Source organism: Micromys minutus, assembly GCF_963924665.1.
Source record: "Micromys minutus genome assembly, chromosome: 31".
In the NCBI taxonomy this organism is placed as follows: domain Eukaryota; kingdom Metazoa; phylum Chordata; class Mammalia; order Rodentia; family Muridae; genus Micromys; species Micromys minutus.
The window spans coordinates 20,372,608-20,392,965 of NC_137966.1; the positions used below are offsets into that span (position 1 = coordinate 20,372,608).

The 20,358-nt window shown below is 41.4% G+C and overlaps 1 protein-coding gene across 4 annotated transcripts in view; it reads left to right on the forward strand.

Annotated features, from left to right (window-relative positions):
* The window catches only part of RBFOX1 (RNA binding fox-1 homolog 1), a 335,551-nt gene that overhangs the window by 198,491 nt on the left and 116,702 nt on the right, over positions 1-20,358 (forward strand). For all 4 annotated transcript variants that reach the window (XM_080942246.1, XM_080942245.1, XM_080942247.1 and 1 more), the window contains exons 3-4: positions 6,896-7,039; positions 15,119-15,172. In XM_080942246.1, the coding sequence (XP_080798372.1) occupies positions 6,896-7,039; positions 15,119-15,172 (198 nt within the window). The remainder of the gene's footprint in view (positions 1-6,895; positions 7,040-15,118; positions 15,173-20,358) is intronic.

Consider the following 20,358-nt stretch of genomic DNA (forward strand, 5'->3'; position numbering starts at 1 on the left):
ACAGAGATTTCAATTCTCCCAGTCTTTTTAGCCATTTTCACTTTTCTTAGACACCACAGCATTTGACAACATTGGCAGTTGGTCAGTAACCATTGTCTCAGCCTGGGCAAGGCAGAAGCAAATGGCCCTTCTTGGTTACTGTTACATGGTTACTGCCAGCATTTATGTATCTTATAGCTAGCTTAAAATTTTTCTGCCCCTCCCCCCAGCACATATACCTTACGCAGAGTGTGTGTATCCTCTGTATGTCCAGAAGTACAGAAGTGGATTAAGAAACATGTATTTACAGGAATAGTAATGGATAACAGAACTCATGATCCAGCAAGATCTCAGGAGACACAACTATACCTGCGATGGATGTGATTGTCAGTCCTGTTCTCTAAAACAAACGGCAGACTTGTTGACTCTACAGTGTCCAAGTTACCTGCTTTGAGAATACGAGGCAACTCTGAAAGGAGTCCATACTTCTGTATAGTCCTGTACATCATTACCTGGAGCTTTGACGTGGACTAAACTTGATATTGTTCCTTGCTGTGGGACAGTCTCATCCTTGTCATGTAGGTGACGATGGTTTTACACTTTCTGCCTAGCAGTGAACATGGCTGACTCTAATGAACTTCAGACAGTGGACACCCCAACCCCCGCCCTGAATGTGGAAGTTATTTCTTTCTGGAGCTTCTATATTGTCTGGTTCATTAATTCCCAGGCTCATGTCCTTCCTCTGTCACCTCCTCATCAGGCCAGCAATGGCAAGTGCTTTTCACAGCCCAGCACGTGCCACTTGCTTTTTCTCTTCTCCTTCAAAAGACCTTTGAATGGATCTTAGTGTTTGCTCTGGTCTCCCATGAATCTGGGATAATCTAACTCATGCTCAGATGATAATTGATTTCAATTGTGTCCATTTCATTCCCACTTCTTTGTTCTATAAATAACCTTTTCACGGGTTCTAGGTATTAGAACGCCATCAAAGGACCTGCTTTGCGTTACACTTGAACTCTTAAAAGTGCCCTTTTGTGTCTGATGGAACCGATGTTTTCCCATGTAATCCAACATTATCTTAAACGGAAGAACGGAAGAACTGACCCTTGATTCAGTCATTGGGAACTTTTGAACTGTAAGTGGGAAGTCTGGATATTCAGCTGTCATTCATTTTCGAGGCTCAAATATAGATGAAGGATTTTCAATGAGAAATCAATGTGCCCTGCTGAGATTAGGACCCATAATCAAAAGGAACACAATGAATGTCAAAGACTTGGTGCAGAAAAAAAAAATAATTCCAATGTCCTTTGCACAAATGATGCATCGCAATACCATGCTTGCTAAGTAGAATTAAGATGTATATATGCTTAAAATTGATTTCATATTTTGTCTCACTCTTAGAAACACGTGACTTCCAGACATTATAAAATTACATCTGCTGCTCATATTTTATTTTATTTTTGTTCAGGGCTGCCCAAGTGTGCTTTCTCAGCACCGTTGAGCTATATCTAGCACTGGGTTATGCATACATGTATTTTTAATTCCCCAAATATAGCTTGGTTCTTGCTTACTTTCTAATCATTGCCCGGTCCCTCTACTTAGCTGACTGCTGCCATAAAGAGCTCCACTTTCTCTCTGAATTCTAATTTCTCTTTTAGGTTTACATCTTCCAAGCTTTCCTCATGCATTCTCAGTATAAACTTACCCTGCAGCACTCAGGAGCCACAGACATGTCTCCTGAGCAAGTCTGGAGAATCTAAGGTTCAGAAGGGCTTAAGTAGCTGGACCAGTACAAGATGGAAGTGACTTTTAACTTGGATGCCGAGCTGGAAACAGCCCTTATCTGATGTTTCTACCCCCAGTTACTCAGTACCTGTTAAGAGGTACCAGGTGTTTACTCTACGATGTCTAAGTAACCGACTAAGATAACACTGGGGCAGAGACAGAATTTGAAAGGAGCTGATTTCTATGGATATTCTCTCAAACCGTCATTCGTGGATTGGTCGATATCAAAATCCAATTTCACTAGGATTAGCTGTGGGTTGCTCAGAGCTATTCATTGAATTAGGAACGATTACAGCGGAGGGAGCCCTGCGGTTCTTTATTAAGGTCTTTGTGGAAACACTAAGTGATCTTCAGGAGATTAAAGTGCCGCTGGTGTTTTCTTAACATTTATAACCTGTGCCAATACCCAAGGAGTTTGTTTATTAAGGAAAACTATTTAGCCAACAGCCTACCTCCTGGTAGACTTATACTACAGAAGGCCAACACAGAACCTGGAGAGGTGGGTCTTAATGTACTTGTTCAGAACTTCTGACAAGGACTTCTTAGCAACCTGCTTTCTGTGGTGAATGGATCTTCAATTCATAGGGTCTGTAGGTCTCCATGTGTGATTAAAAAGCTTTTCCTCAGAGCTCTGTATGTCTGTGAGCCAAAGAAACAGAGAACAAAACTGAAGTGTTTTTGTTGGTGATCATCATGATTAATGTAATGTACCCTCTTACTAAGTACGGCTTCAGCATTATTGCCTCATTCTGAAAAATTATCCACAGTAGATAAATAATGATCATTTCGTTCATTTTCAGATGTCAGTATAGGATATTGATGATCTTCCTAGAAGCTGACAAAGGGTTTCCCACTGTGGCAGAGGGGGCAAGCATCTCTATCTGTAACCAAGTACATAAAGGGAGGTGGCCAAGTTATCCTAGTGAAGAAATGGTTCTTGTCTTTTCTCTGCTTAGGCTGCAACCTTCATCTTTCTTTTGCCTCTTAATGGAGGCTACTTCTTTGGAGAATATTCAAGAGCCCAGAGATTATATTAAAGAATAGCATAGCCATTTCTGGAAAATAGTCACTAATGAAACCTAGTTTCTGGTTGTATGTTTTCAAGGCAACTGTCATAGGTTGAATGGGAGCTTCTAAAAACATAAGTTGGCATAAGCTCTGCCAACTGCAAAAGGTTGGAACTGTTTGGGAAAAGGGTCTTTGCAGATGTAATGAAATTAATTATCTCAATGCGCCCTTCTTTGGAAAGGGCTCTGAATCTAATGGCTGGTGTCTTCATAAGAAGAGAAATCTGGACTAGACTTGAGTGAGCCATCCAAGGAAGATGGTTATGTGAAGATAGAGGCACATAGGGAATCACAAAGCCTCTAACCTGAGATGCCCAGAGAGAGAAGCTAAAAGAGTTAAAGGAGAAGAAACTTTGTTCTTTGGACACCTCTGTTTTAGATGTCTATCCTCATTACTATGGTAGGAGAAACCCCTGTTGTTTTAAGCCAGTAAACCTGTGAGAATCTGATCAGGGACAAACCCAGAGATCGTGTTGTTTGTGGCAGAACAACAATTCATAAATCAAGGAGGGGCATTTGCTGGTTTTTTCAGAGCTTTTGACCTGCAGTCATTGAAGCACAGTGCACTGTGGGGATGTGCAGTAAAGGGCTGTCCACTTGGTGGTAGCTTTATAATGAAACAGAAGAGGTTAAGGTCTAGTGCGCCCAGTGACCTCACTTCCATCCATGGAGTATCACCTTTCCAGATGCTGCCCCCTCCAAAATGGACTAGGGTTACGCACCAAGCCTGTATCTCACACATGTAGGTGACATACCAGACCAGAGCCCTAGCAGTGATAGAAAGCCACAGGGTTGTCCCCAGGATGTTTTCCCTGAATATTCCGAGAGATGTGTGTAAATAAAGCCCACTTAGGCCCCAAATGAAATAGCAAGTACTCTCTTCAGTATATGTGGTAGATGCTCCTTGATCTGAAGTTATGGCCACTTGTAACTACCCCCACATTTTGATTCTTGTCTTCAGCCTGTAGGGCATAAGCCATTGTTGTTCTCTCACAGACTAATGAACTCTAGGCACAGAGATGTAAATGGCCCTGATCTGAACTAGAAATTGGTGACAGTGAGATTGAATACTACAGGGAGTGACTCCATAGCCCTGGCTGTCACATAACTAGTCACCTCAGACATAGGCATGCTCAGCTTGAAATAGTCTCTTTTGCTTTTTTCTCTCACCCCATAAAAGCTGACATCCCTATTCACTCTTCTCAACAACCTATACACATTCGGATTTTACTTTACATATTTTCAGTAAAAAAAGAAAAAATTATTTCTGCCATGGGTATGCCTACATAACAATTTATGGGTATTTGTATAAATGTGTACACTACAAAATGATTAATCAAGCATTGTATGTTTTTATCAAAGGAAACACCACAACTATTTCTTCAAAGTCCTGTTTGACTAGAGATGATTAATTTTAATTTTTACATGAGCAGCATAATGCTATTAATCATTTAATATGTTTAATCATAATCTCTGTAATTCCTAATTAGGTTTATTAAACTGAACCATTCAGCAATTGTGCACAAATCCAAGTCTAAGTCCCTTTCTTGGGAGGAAGAGAAACTCATTTTAATTTTTTATTCACATAACAATTTCTAATGGAATGTGGAAAATGGACTGGAAACCTGAGATCTTCGCTACTGACTGTACCAACTTAGGGTCTTGTGGTAGGGCATTGAAACCTCTTACTCTTCGGCAAGGTAGCAATATCATGGTTTAAAGGTGATTTCTTTGTCACTATGTGGAACTCAGTGTGCTGTTACTAGGAAAAAAGAAAAAAAGAAAAGCAAAACACAGTGAAAAGCAAAGTAAAAGGTGAAACGCAAAACTCTCTTTGGGCCTCTGGGTTACAGAATGGTTATTCCTGTGTGTGTGTGTGTGCGCGCGCGTGTGTGTGTGTGTGTGTGTGTGTGTGTGTGTGTGTGTGTTCATGTGAATATCATGCCATGATGTGCATGTGGAAATCAAAGGGCAGTCCATGTCTTGTTTGAGAGAGCCTCTCTTTATTGCTGGACATAAAGACCTGTCCCTTCCAGGAACTGTTCAATATCCACTGCCCATTTCCCTGTAAGAATGCTGAGATTTTAGGCATGAACCACCATGCCCAGTTATATGCACATTCTGGGACTACAAACTCAAACCTCAAGATTGTATGGTAAGCAGTTCACCAAGTGGTCCTCAGCCAGCCTCCATAGCTGCTCCTTAACTGGTCCTGGAAACTGACGACGGTGATACTCGCCCATGCATTTATTCTTCTTTATTAATTTAATGGTGCAGCAATCTTTTATGTTCTCAGTCTGTAACTGCAACAGCCAATCACCCAACAAGCATTTAACATTCGTGCATCATGCTGGTCACAACTCAATCTTCTTGTCATCATTAAAGGGCTTGCTTTTGTATACAGGGCTTTTTTAGGTCTACAACTTCTACCCACTTCTCAAGTTGCCTCTCTTATCCTTCTTGTATTCTATCTGACTTTACATGGCCTCCCCAATGGGGTGGACTTCTCCTTACATCTTTCTTTCTTCTCAAATGCTTTGCACTCTTCTGGCACAGAATCTGTCCCCCTCCACCTCTCCTAATACACGTCTCTACTAAGCCAGAGTTGATGTGTCTTGGGATCCCCAGCTGCAAGTGCGACTTGAGCTTACGCAGCCTCCACCCCCACAGCAAACTGCCTGTGTTACATTTGGTTTTGTTTACCTCTCCCCACATCATCTTCTTCTTCACATCTCAAGCAAAATAACCTGGCTGTCAGGGTCGTCTTGTCCTTGAAAATTGACAAAGGCATCTGGTATGGTTTCTGAGACCAAATCGGTTCAGATAGGTGGTTGCACCAGGTGCCAGGAGGTATCAACCTAAACATGTAGTTCAGAGTGTAGGAAGCAGGAGGAGGCCAATAAAATATTCTAGTACACGGGAGAGATGCAGAGACGATTGCTAATTATGCTCCTGTTATTTGGGTGTTGTTTCTGCATTTCTCTGTGTAAGATTGTCTCCTCTAAGTCTCTATGATTTTACACCTGGCTGCCTGCACTGATAGTTTTTGTCCTAGTTATATGCCTCTAAATTGCTGATAAATAGATAAGGAAGATTCTTTGCTCGTGAATTTTAGCTTTGGCAAAGACCCTACAACAGTCCTTTCAAAGACGTACTTAAGTGGACTGTGTCTACTTCCCCCTACAGGCAGAATATGCTAATTGCAGAGAAAATACAGACTAACTATCCTCTCTGAATGGAGAATAGGAAATAATAGAGCTATGGTAGTAGCCTTATATTATCTTCATCGGCATAACCTGGCAGATGGGAATATTCTGGTTTTGTATGTTTTTCCGACACAGGCACTTACCTAGGTGTGGCTTCTGAGCATTTCAAGTGCAAGAAATGCAGATTCATTTATACTTAATTTAGTGTTAATCCCTTAAAATGCTCTCACGGGGTCCATGGCAGTAGACAATTATGGATTTGTACAATGAAGGAGCTAAGTTAACAAGTCGTTTTTTAAAAGCTGGTCAATCATCTTATTCACTGGATAAATTGCAAACCACCAAAGGGCCTTTGCAAATTTTTGACATTTATTAATATTTTACCTGTACCGCCTTAGTACTCATATGTGCATAGCATAAGAACTTGGCTAGCTTTGAGGGATACATGTTCTTATTTTTAATGATCTTTACTCCCTTCCTGATGTGTTTTCTGCCTACCACCTGAGCCCCTAACCCGTTATGCTTTCTTTATTTTTCACACAATGACTATCCCCATGATAGTCATGCTGCATGAAGCTAGGGACTTTTGACTGCTTTGATTGATATGGAATCCAAGATTTATGTGTGGACACTCAGTAGATGCTCAAAACAAACTTTTTTTTTTTTGCTGTTAATTAAAAAAAACAAAACAAAAAAAAAAAAAAAAAACTTTGTCAGATAACATCCTGCCATGTGGGGTAAGGGAGCAGACTTGGGATCCAGTGCTTCCGGACCACATCTGCTGTACACGGGAAAGGGAGAGAATAATGGGACCGAGTGCTTACTCAGCACCCCTTTTCTTTCTTCTTGTTCCTTTAGCAGACAGATGACGCAGCCCCGACCGACGGCCCACCCCAGACACAACCTCCCGAAAACACAGAAAACAAGTCCCAGCCCAAGCGGCTGCATGTGTCCAACATCCCCTTCCGGTTCCGGGATCCAGACCTCCGACAAATGTTTGGTGTAAGTACTACTATCTTCATCCTTATCGTCCTAAAGTAGAATGTTCTTAAGGGTTGAAGGCATTTTAGCATCTAATTCCTGGGTCTACAGTGGGTAGGTCCCTTTAGAAGTAGCAGGATACATTTGTTTGTTTTAATTGGGCTCATGGGGTTTCTGCTTTGCCACTTGGTCATCTAATAAGTAAACTAAATGTCAAGCAGAAAATAGATTCCTCTATTAACCAGTAATGATAAGGCCCATTGATGATCCCAAATCCAGCAGCCCGGGACCTCACTTTGTAACTAGCATGTTGAAGCCCTAGCCTGCTAGGCTAGAAAAGTGACACAGGAGAGATTCTGTCCCAGTGTCTCCCAGGCACTGTGTACTGCAGCTGCAATGAATGGCTAGTTCAGCAGAAAGTTTAGTTTTCAAAATCAGCCACTACCACCGCTAACAAAACTAGCAGCTTCTGAATCTGCTTGGACCCTTGCCTCATACATATTTCTAGATGAAACTTCAAGGGTACTTAGTACTCAGCAAAGGGCAGTCTGGTCTAGACACCATGGTGAAAAGGAACTAGTCAGATGCCACCGTTTACCCCAAGGAAATAAATGATGGCTTTGCTTCCTCACGGGTCCTCATGACCCCAAATATTTTTCTGGAAGATGTTTGAACAATCTGCCCAGGGAAGGGAAGAATTTACCATTTATTTGGTCTCAGCTGTGGCAGAGGACAAAGCTTTGACAAGGCTCAGATAGCGTTTTGTGTTTTGAAATGTAGTCATTCTGTATATCCATGGCATCTCGGTAGTGGTTGTAAGCGTCTGTGCATTCAAGCAAAGAACTACATCCTTAACATTTGACTCAGAACAAAGGTGGGATGCTTGGAGTCTCCACTAAGAGTTTGCAGGGAGCTGCATATATGGCAAAAAACAGTAAGAAGAGGCCAGGTCGGATGTCCCATTGTGAGCAAAGCTCCAATTATTCTCTGTGTGAAGGGGAAGCCCTAGCCCATTGCATAAGGGCTCCATAATTTTAGAGATGAGCTTGATCCTCTTATTTCTTTAACGCACGCATGCATGCACACACACACACACACACACACACACACACGATGCTTATCAAGTATGCATGTGACACGAAAGCAGAGCAGGCGTCCTAATATTTAAGAGACCCAGGCTTGAATCCTGACATTTCAGAGGAAAAGGTCAACTTTTGCACTTTTATCGCTCTCTCATTTGGTAATAACCTTGAGTTAAGCCCTCTAACTCTTGCAGAACGAAGATACCCTCGGGCACTCTCAGGTCAAAGATGACTTTGAAAAGTGCAGAGCATTCGGAGTTAGAGTCGAGGTTAAGTGTGTGCAAAGCAGTGGGACCCTGCCTGACTGATGGGTAGCTGCAGGAGTTATATCCTCTTTGCCTTGTCAAGCCAAAGGGACATCTTGCTATTCAGTCTGCCTTTATTCATCGAGTGTCACTGTGATGCTGGCTTTGAACTGGATTCTCTTAATGGCCACTCTCGAAATCCTTCATGGTGACAGTCAGCCAACCCCAGTTTCTCACCCATAAGGGTCTATTTTCTTACCTGCACTTTTTTGATTATCTTGAACTTTACCTGAGGCTACAGGGATAAGTCAGAGATATAGTCAAAATACTGGCAGCTGGAACTCATACAAAGATGCTGCAACTGTTAATGTCTGAATCTCCCTGTCCTTTAGGGTTAGGGAAGACTGCCGGGGGGGGGGGGGAGAGAATCTTGTCATGTGATATGCTACCAGGCATTACACCCAGATCACAATCTATTTGTTTCCCACCAGTTTTTTTTCTTCTTCTGAGTCAAAATTCTCCAGAAGCTAGCTAACAAGATGTTGTTTTGATATGATGATAGATATCCCCTTAGCATCTGCCAGTTAAGGGAGTGCAGTATACATTTATGAACACTGAAATTAATTGTACTTATCACAGACAACATCTGTGTCTTCAGTAAAGAGGATGTGTGGATTTTGTGTGGCGTGGGGTTCATCTATAAAAAATCACTGGGCCATATGGATTCTGGACCACTTGCAGTAGCTTGGGAGTTTTCTGTGGATTGTCCAACCGCTATTTTAAAGAAATGGAATTTTCCTAAGATGAACATGGGTGATCACAAAGCCGTTCTATAATATGATACATTTAGCTGCATGAATCATACTGAGAGGCATCTGGAACATTCTGCTTGGCTCCCCATGGTGCAGTTTAGGGTACTCAACACAGTTTCCTCTTTCAGATCTTAGTTACTGTAAACAATCATGGTTTAGTTCCAGTGAGCTTCCTCACTGGTCCTCTGGCCATAAGACAGCATCTTTCTTTTTCATGAAATCTTTTGCTTTCTGTCTCTTTGTTGGGGCAGCGTTAAATGGGGATAGTTAGAGAAAACTGCAGTCATTGGGCCTCCTGCCCCAGTTGACTCTATTGTTCAAAGGAAGCACAGAAATTTCAATGTCAAAACACATAACAAGACACAAAGTACCCTCTTACCACTTGCCTAGAACTTGGCCTTGTCCAGCTTCTCGAAGTGCAGAAATTCTCCCCCATGCATTCCAAAGCAGTCACTTGCCTAATGGTTCTGACCGGTGTCTCCTGTGTTAGTGTATGCTCTCTGGGCACCTGCAGTGAGATTGGCATCAGAGTTGAGTCTCATCATTGTTCCTTTCCCATTGTTCACCTCCATCTTTGCCAGGGGGACTTCTTCCATGTTCACATTACATTTTCTTACACGTTGTCTTTTCAGGTGATGTATTTATTTCCTGGGTGAACTGGACGTTCTATTACATATACAACAGTATCTCAAGTCATTTCATAACATCCATAGAGCTGTGAGTGGTTTTTAGGATCACTTACTCATTCTAGATGTTTTCATAGGATCAATAACGTCTCAGTTATTGATCTCAAGTGTGTCTCTTGAGGTCTGCCGGAGGACATCCCTTCACGTTTGAATTCTTTCATTTCTTCTGTTCTATTTTGCTGGTATTGTTGGCAAGCTCTGATTCTGCATGAAAACAACTTCATGCTTGCTGAGTAGCACAGGCTGGACCCAAACTCTCCATCTTCCTGCCTCATCCTACAAAATGGTGGGATGCTAGCATCCAATTTCATATTTAAACATTCTTGCCCATATATAGTGTTCAATAAGTATATTTAATTTAGTACTTCATCCAGAAGGCAGTTGGAGAATTTACTACCTTGACTTTGGAGAAGGTTTGACCTTTATTGATCTCCCAGTTTTGTATGTGTAGCTCGCAGACAGTCATGATTGGAGACATCAGTATTTCCATATTAAATTTATACACTTTAAATTTTGATAACATTTTTTAAAATGATGTGGATTACAACCAATTTAATTATAATGTGTCACTCTTGAATACAAAATACTTATTATGGATTAATGTCTAACATTTAAATTTGCAGGGTTTGAGATGAGAGTAGATTATGATACATCCAGACCCCTGGTACAACACATGGAATCACAAAATTCTTTTTCCAGAAACTGTGTGATTAGTTGGCACTCTATAATTTGCTGTTTGCCTAAATGATATCACATCCTCTCGGTCTTGCTGTCAGTGTGTAAAGTGATGGGGATGCTGATGCATAGACCGGTATTCAATCCTCAGTACCCACGTAAGAAAAAATCAGAAGTGGTGGCCCATGTTCAAAATTCCAGCACTGGAAAGGAGCACAGAGGATGCCTGGGGTTACTGCCCAGCCAGCCTAGCCTACTTGGCAACTCCAAGCCAGTGAGAGATCCTGTTTCACAAAGCAAAGTGATGTTGCTTGAAGAACACTTGAAGCTTTTGTTTAGCCCCCACATTTATACACATGCCCACACTTACACATTCATGGGCATTTGCACAAACACATGAATTTGTACTCACATGTAAACACACACATTAAATGAATACACTTTGGATAGGATAGTAATAATCAGGGCTGTTTATAGTTGTACTCACAAAGCACACAACTTTTTGCATATATAAAGGACACTTGAGTGATACCTTTTTATGGCTTCAGTACAGGTGGCCTTCCTTGCACCTTTTGAGTTAATGGGACACTAGATTAATGTCCATAAAGCAGGACATTAGGAAGAGTAAAGTCATTTTGAGGACATGACACGGGGCCTCCTCCCTTTCCTGTGCTGAAACCACCTTAAGAACAGCTCCAGAGAAGAGTATGGGAATTGATTTTCCAGTTTCAAAACGTCAGCCCCAAAAACATACAAACAGGTCACATTATAGAAACTGAATAGGTCATATTTAGAAATACATATGTATAAACACATACATCTATGCATACAGTAATAAGTAGTAAAATTAGAGAGGGGGTATGAATTTGAAAGCAAGCAAGAAAGGGTATATAACATGTTTTGCAAGGAAGAAATATATGCTAAAATCTCAACTGTAAATGAGAATTTTAAAAGATGCGCCAGAAGGAAGCCTCTCTTTAGCCTCTATGCACACATTATAAATTAACCTTTACTTTCGGGTTTCATGCTGTAGCTGGTGAACATCCTTCAGTGTGTGTGTGTGTGTGTGTGTGTGTGTGAAATATTATTTGATCTAAGGTTGTTTAAGAGTGCTCAGTACATATTTGTGCAAGCACACCTATGCAGGCTTCTGGATTTGGGTCTTGATCCAGTCGGTGAGAGATTCCTCATGTGGGTCTGAGATGCTCTGAATTCTTGCGAACATTATCGAGCAAACAATTGCTAGTTATGTCTGCAAACGAGTCATGTCTATTTAAATTGAAGATGTGCCAGCTGTGTTGGCATCATTAGTACCAAGCTTCTCAATTAAACCAATGATACTATAAATACAGGGCACAACTGTCTCAGAAATCGGGCTTGCTTCAGCATTCCTCCTATGGCTCCTTTAACTGGCTTCCAGAACCATTTCTCCCCATGCCACCTGCCAAGGAAACAAACACTGGGGATCATTCCAGGGCATATGGTGTCATTGTTTCATTTAGGGAATGACACATGCTAAGATGGGTTTCTGATCAGTTCCTCTCATCCAGTTCTTATTTTAAGGGCCCTGTTTTGTGTAGACTGCTTAGGGAGTGTTCCATGGGTGACATTTGCTTCATGATGTTGGAAGATGTCTTTTTCAGCCTTCTCTTTCCATAAATATATGTGCTTCTAGGCTCTGATGCCTGAAATAAATATAAAAGCATCTGTTGGAATGGGGGTATTCTGCAACGGTTGCTCTTTTGAAGAGCTCACACAGTGGAAGAGTCTTTACTATGGAGCCTGCTTCCCCTCTCAATGACCAATTTTTCATTTGTCACATTGGAAAGTTTTCTTTGTCTGTTTTTAGTTTTTTTTTTTTTCCCCCTCTGCCCTAGAAGTTGATACAAAAATGTTCTAAAGGCCTGGCAGGATTATTCAGAAGATAAAGTACTTACTGCCCAGCTTGACACACTGAGTTTAATCCCTAGCCCTTTGACCTCCACATACGTGCCTTGGCATATATGGATATGAACATAAACACTCACAACACATAATGTAATTACAAGTTTTAATGAAAAGAATTAAAGAATAGAATTAAATTCTCTGAATGTTTAATATATATCAATCATGGAGTCATTTTGTGTGAGGCCTGTTGGTAGTCTACTAGGCATACTGACCTGCTAAAGGCTTTTCTCTTTAGTTTTATTTTCTTACTTCATCGTCCCAGAACTTTTCTATGAAATAAGGTAGCATGTCTGCTCACCAAAGGTCTATGAGGAAGGTTGAATAGAAGGCTTATCTTGAAGAAAAGACCCCATGACACAAAGGATCCAACTTTGATATTCTTTATATTCTTTGATATTCTTTATATTCTTTATGTAGTCAGAACTGTTATTACTTCAAGCATTTGATATTTCTAGGCTGGTGATATGTGTGAGCTTTTCTAATTGTTACAAGGATTGAATTTCACATGTGTTTGAAACGGCAGTCTCTGTATATTGTAGATATTTTCTATCTTTCTTGAGATATCAAGTTAGCCCAGTGGGCAAGGGCATTTGTCAACTAAACATAATAACTTGGAGTTCAATTTCCGGGACTTACATGGTAGGAGAGAACTAAGTCTTCCAACTTGTCTTCTGAGCTCCACATGCTCTTAATGACATGTTTGTACACACACACACACACAGGTACACACCACACAAACACACACATGCACACACACACACATACACACACCACACACACATTCACACACACATATACACACATATGCACACACACATGCACACACACACATACACACACCATACACACACCCACATACACATGCACACACACACAAGCACACATACATATACACACCACACACACATTCACACACACACATACACACATCACATACACACACACATATGCACACACACACATGCACACACACACACATACACACACCATACACACACACAAGCACACACACATACACACCACACACACACACACACACACACACACACACACCACATACACACATACACACATACACACAAAGAATAATTTTTTCTTGAGTACTGGCTGGAACCTTTGGCCATTGCCCCCAGATTTCTTTCGATCCATCTACCTGAGCAGTGTGGTCAGAGAAACTGCTCAGCTTCTTGGAATCATTATTCTTCCCTTTGATTCTGGCCTCACACTCATCCAATCCCCACTATCCTTTGCTAAATAGAACAATGCTTAATACGCCCATGAAGAGAGAACAGCACGGCCTCTCTTAGGTAGGAAGTCTGTAGCGAATACCCAGACTGCACATGGAGGCAGCAAATGGCAGGAAGATACCAAATGAACCGAGGTCTGCAAGAATGCATCTCTCTGGCTTTTGTTTTGTTTTTTTATTCAGCCATTAAAATGGGTGTTTGCCCTTCCATTCTGCATTGAGAAAAGAAAATACGTTCCTACTCTTCCCTGGGCCAGATTGTCTGCTTTAAAATAGCCACTTTCACCAGCATCGTGGAGAACAAGCTATAGGCTGGAAACACCTACAGCATTTTCTATGGCATCTAGGAAACATAAGAACCTTAAGTTGGAAGAATTCTTGATTATCAGATGTTCATGCTCTCAAATAACCCCTTTGTGTAAGCCCCAGACATCAATTACTTGATCAGCAATGCTCACCAAGACTGCCAAGTGTAAGATTTTTTAATAACATGCACACACACACACACACACACACACACACACACACACACACACACACAACCAGCAAGTATCTTCTCTTATGTTCCAAATATTATGTGGGGTTTATTTATTCTAGTAAATTTAAAGTTTAAGTATCAATGGTCATTTGCATTTTATTTGCCTGTGTGGTTGTTTGATAATTGAAGTTTTGGTTCTGGGCCTTTTATAGAGCCAGCTCATGGTAGGGGTATAAAATAAGTTTGTTTAAAAGTACAGGTTCCTATCTGAGCAGCATGATGGCATCACCCTAGGCCCATCCTGGCTCTGCAGATATCTGGATTATGACACACCTTTTGTGTGTGAACTTTCTTCACATGCTCTGGTTGTTCTGATTTTATTTTCTGTGAGCTCAGAGCTAAAACCTTCAAGATCGCATTCTAGTGGGGTATTTTATTATCCAAATCTCAGCTCCCTTGGGGTGTTTATCCCAGTGGCTGGTGGAAATGTTGTATAGGTAATGACTAGCCATTTATAATCTCTGCAGCTCAGTGCCTGGGAGAACACACACACACACACACACACACACACACACACACACACACACACACACACGGAATGGTGGGCAGAGGAAGAGGCAGAGGCAAAGACAGAGACAAAGACGGAGACAGAGACAGAAATAACATAGACTTAACCTCTTTGTTAGTATTTTGTCCTGGGCTCTGACAGTGTCCCTTCCCTGGTAGAAAGGGTTATAATCAGAGGATAATGAATACACCTGAATTTCTAGCATTTTCTTATTTTAAGCATGTCACTTAGTAACAGAAGAAAAATATGCATGCTCTTAACTATGGGAAAGCTCTCTGACTCGAGAAGTAAGTATTGGTGTATATTGTATAATGTATCTGATTTCTCTCTTTGCTCATGAGATATTTCTGTTTCTTTGCAGCAATTTGGTAAAATATTAGATGTTGAAATTATTTTTAATGAGCGAGGCTCGAAGGTAAGCAACTTGATTCTGTTCCGAATATCTTAGCTCCTTGTGACTTGTCTGTCAGGGACAAGGGAAGTAACTGCACTGGCCAAATCAGCACTCTGAGAAAGGCCCTCCAGTGGGACTGTCTCTAGAGACCACCCCCCATTTCTTAAGTGTTGAGAAATGCATTGGGCTCCATTCAAAATGTATAGGGAGTGAGTAACTTTTCATCTCTGGTTTAAATATATAGAGAGATAATTGCATATCTTAAACTTCCACAGGAAAATTACCCATGCCTAAAAAAAATAATGATGTTGCTACATTTTTTGTTTTTCAGTGATAATTATGTTCTTTATATTAAAAAGTGAGTTGATACTCTCATGATCAGGTAAATGTGTGATTACTCTATATTAATAAAGTGCAGTTCTTTTCCTGGGTTGCAGAGGAGAAAAGTCTCATATACACCAACCTTTTGAACATAATCTGTTTCCTTAGTCTGTTACAGATCCTCATTTCTATTGTTCTATTGCTTCAAGTTTATTTTCTTACCAGGAAACCAGTGTTTAAATCACCTTTGTCTAGAGCTGACAAGTGTTTCTGGAAAGCTCTAAGAAAATTTCAGTACCTACAGAGGAAATGTACACATCCTACACATTCAGAGTGTGCTCTCTATCCATGGCTGTAGAAGTGTGGTTCCAAATCTGCAGCATCAGCACCATCTAGGAGCTTATGAAAGATACAGACTTCTCCACCTCCAGCCCAGACCTACTGAATCAGAAACCCTGAGGCTGGTCCCAGCAAGCCACACCTTAGCAACACCCCTAAGCTTGTACTCAAAATGCCAAACACAGTGTCTCTGTTTTCCTCAAAGGCTAAGCCCTCACCTGAATATGGAATAGCTTTTGCCCACAAGTATTTCCTTACTATCTCTGTTGATGGCATAAGACCCCCCACTCTTTCTCTTTTCACTTTTATGTACCCTGAGAAGATTCAAAAGCCTCATGCAAACATCCCTCCTAGAAAATCATGTCATAAGATGTTCCAGCATTGTTTGTGAAGTTGGATGAGGATAGTGTGGTCATAGAAGCCAGATAAAACACAGCCATGGATAGCTCAGATTCTATGACAGCTACAGTTAATCAGATCTTAAGGAACCTTAATCCTCCATCTTCCTTCCATCCTTAGCCTCTGAATGTAGGCTGAGACCATTTTTTTTATCAGATACAGAGATGCTGGTTAGGCTTTATAATGCCACTATGATGGGCAACTCAGAACAAGTAGCCATCTAGGTAGCAGGCCCTAAGCATGACTGGTTTCTGTGGTGTGTCACGGGTTGTAATAACCACACTATAAGGCAAACCTTATGATTTATGGTTCCTCACAACATCTGCCCTCTGTGCAGTTCCTCCTATGTAAAAAAATCACATAGACCGAGTAGTACAGTGCTGATCAAATTGAGAAAACGAAATTCGATGACTTGCTTTTCCATATACCAGATGAATGGGAAGTCAATCCATTAAAAGTCTGCAGTTTTGCACATTTTCGGACCTGGTCTTTCTTTGTCAACTTTACCTATTTTCCATTTTTGTAGTCTGATTTCTTAGCTGCGGTGAGGAGGAGAATTTAGCTGTTTTTGTTTGAAAACCATTGAATATTTTTGTGCCTGAAGATGGAGGTGTACCAAGAGAAGGACATAATTAGGACTAAAATTTGCGCAGGCCTGGTGGATTCCTGGCAAAACCTGTGATTTTGCACTGTGTGTCCCCAACTCGTTCCTGATTCTGAAGCTCTTTATTTTATCGTTACCATGTGGCTTCTTTCCTTTTTCTATTTTTCTTCCTTGTCGTCTGTGCCTTGCTTAGAACTTCTCCTTAAATCACGTTTTGTTTAGTAAGATTTTTGTCAGTCAAAGAAAGCTATTCTGTTGCTTTCTAAGAGATGTTTGGAGACACCACTAGAGTATTGTTGGCTATTTTCAGAGTGCTGTTTTTAGGACTTTCCCCAGCATCTCCTTGATTAGCCCGTCCCTGGTGGCTTTAGGGAAAAGAGCATTTCCATTTTCAGCATCTGAAGCCTGGACTTTGTTGGACTGTTCTGGCTTTCTTTCCTTTGTTTTCTCTTTTAGGTTAGGTAACATCTAGAATGGCCTTTGGTCTCTCTGGGTGGGATCCTCACTCTCTCCCATGCAGGTGTGCACACTAGGTGATTCCCTATGTTTGGAATGTCCCTGAGCTGTCCATCTGGGAATGCTACCTCGGACAACAACTTGCACATGGATAGTTGTTACTTTTGGCATCTTTTATAAGAAAGGGCCTTACTTAGAGGAGCATTTCTATCTTAACCCTTAAGAAAAGGAACCATTGTTAGGAACTCATCTCCATCGGATGCTGCCTCTGTTGGCAAGGGAACCAGTGGACCCTAAAGAGCCGAAACACTCCTCCTGGTCCTTTATTCTTTATAGAACACTACCTGAGGCAGATGACTCAAAGCTGAGAGAGGATAGCTCTGCATGTGTGTGGGTGAACATCCACAGGCAGTATCTGTGGTGTCTGAGAAACACACAGCCTGAAGTGTTGACATGTATGTGGAAACCATAGAAAAGGAACATCTTCAAAAGGTGACAGGCAGAATTACTCATCAGAACTGGACCACATGCAGGCATAATGAATAGCACAATTCCTTCATTCTTTTAAGAGATTTACAAAATTTTTTTTTGCTTCTGAAATGCTTAGTTTCCTAGAATAATTCAGAATTAGCTATTCTCTATTATAACTAAGAAACGTGCAATTTGGCCATTGCCTAGTGTATCCACATCTGTGGACCTGCTCCTCTTTAGTTCAATCGTTCTTGAGGAAGAGAGACATGCTTCTAGCTGTTTGGTTTTTTGTTTGGTTTTGTTTTGCTTTTGAGCATTAGGCAAGAGAAGTCGTGAGCAGGTGCCATTAGATGTGCTGTGTTCTCCCATGACCAGGAGGGACTGAGGAGACTCTGAGCATGTGGTTGGATGTAGAGAAGCTTCATGAGAGGAGGAACCAAGCTGAGTGTAAATGAAGGAGGAAGGAAGAAACGGAAAGGAAGGGAAGGAGATGGCGTCTCACAAAGACAAGAGGCTATATATGCAAAAACCATTGGAAAGATGAATGTGAGGCTCTTGCTCATCAGGGCAATGGGTTCTATTACCCTCTCAACATCTCCCCTGTTCTCCACCTGCTGTCTACATTGGCGACTGGAGGGCATGACTTTTCATTTTGACTAGAATGTGTGAATTCCTCATTCCAGAATATAAAAGGGAGCATCCAATGTCAGGGCCCCAAAAGAAACCCACCACTGGAAAAACCTCTGGATCAGAAAGGAAGAGGGAGGGGGATAGAGGAAAGTGAGAACTTACGATTCACTGAAAGGCATCGAGGTCAGCAAAGCCATGTTCTAGGGCTCCAGTTTGGATTTGCTGGCCTGTTCTTCATGCCCATCTGTCAGCACAGAGTCCTCCTCCAGGATCCCTCTTCTCTCAGCTCTGACTGCCTGTCCAAGTAGAACCTGAGATGGGCTGTCTGTCAGTAGAAGGGCATCTGACCACAATCTGAACTCGACTCCCATCCCTCTTCCTTCCTCCCTCCTTCCCTCCTTCCTTGTTTCCCCTTTCTGCCTTTTCTCATTTCATTTTCTTTATCCTCCATTCCCTCTCCCCTCCTTCTACACCCCCTCCTTTTCTCCTTTCTTTGGAATTCTTGTTTTATTATGCATTTGCTAGCAATCGAATTTTGCCAGTTGATCACTCTACCATTGAGGTACACCTCAAGATCCCTTATTTTTGTTGTTTGTAGACAGAGGCAGACCTTGAACTTGTGACTTCCCTGCCCCAGCTCTGCAGTGGGGAGTGGACATAAGCTCTTCTTACATGCTCCACTAGTCCACACCTTCATGTCATTTTACCCCCACCAATGCTTCAATCTGAAGGGGTTTTTACTCCTCCCAAGACAAAGGCGAACGTCATCATCTTTTTAAGAATGGCAATGTGCCGTTTCCTTGAAATGTGATCTTAACCACAGGGAATGCCAACAGAAACTACCACATAGCTTAGCTCCCACGTTCACAGACCTCAGGGACCAGGGCTTTGTCGACAGAACACCTGACAACTGAGGGGGACAGGAGGCCATATCTCTAGTTCTGATGGCACTGTTCGATCATTTCTGACCCTGGTAGAATTTTCCAAGCTGATGGATGTTTGGAGAATGATCTCTAGTACAAACAAGCTCAGCCTTGATCCCATCCTTCACAAGACTCAATGTGTCATTCAAAAATATTCTGGTCCCAGTAGAAACAACACTCTTTCCACTATCTTTGAAGTGGGAATTATAGATTATTTTTTCTTGCCTGAAGAGAGACTACAGATCCCTCATTTCTCTTTCCAATTCCTAAGAGTCTGGCTTGGATGCTTGTAGACTTAGGCCTAAAGGAGTAAAAGGTCATGTCTGAGACATCTTGGGCACATGATTTTCACTCTGACCCCTGCTACATCTATGCATCAAATTAGAGTCATAAACCTACCCTTCTCCACTGATGGTGTTTTCCAAAGCCGGGATATAGCATTTTACTTATTCCAACACATACAACTTTCTTTCTGTGGGTGTGTAATAGAAAGATCAGAAAAATCCAGCCATGGATATTGTGAGGCAGAAGGATACCTGTCTCTGCTCAGAGATTCTGATTCAGCAAATACAAAATGAGGCTCAGGAATCGAAATGCTTCTGTCAAACAAAGCATCTCATCCCCTCAAATTCTGTCCTTTGCCATCAAAAACAAGTCATTCCTTTCTCACAAAAACTAAAACACTATTAGCAAGTATTTTTAAGCACCCAGATTAGAGAGGCAACATGTACAAAGCTTTTATGGAACCTCTCACTGTATATTAATTGGATCATTCAGGTATGTCTTGCTTATGAATCCCCACTCCAGGGAAAGCAATGTGAAGTCATTCAGTCAAAGTAACTGCATCTGACCTTTTACTGTGTCTTCTATTGATAATTGCCCATCTCCCAGCACCAGAACACACAAAGCTCAAACCCCCCACATACAAATCCGGCTTTATAGTGTCTCCTAGCTAGTGCATCCACAAACTCTTCTCCAATATCGCTTAGTTATGAGGTCATCATTGGTGCCAAGTATAGGGTGTTTGTTGCACTCAGCATGTAGTATTATTGCACATTTTGTTT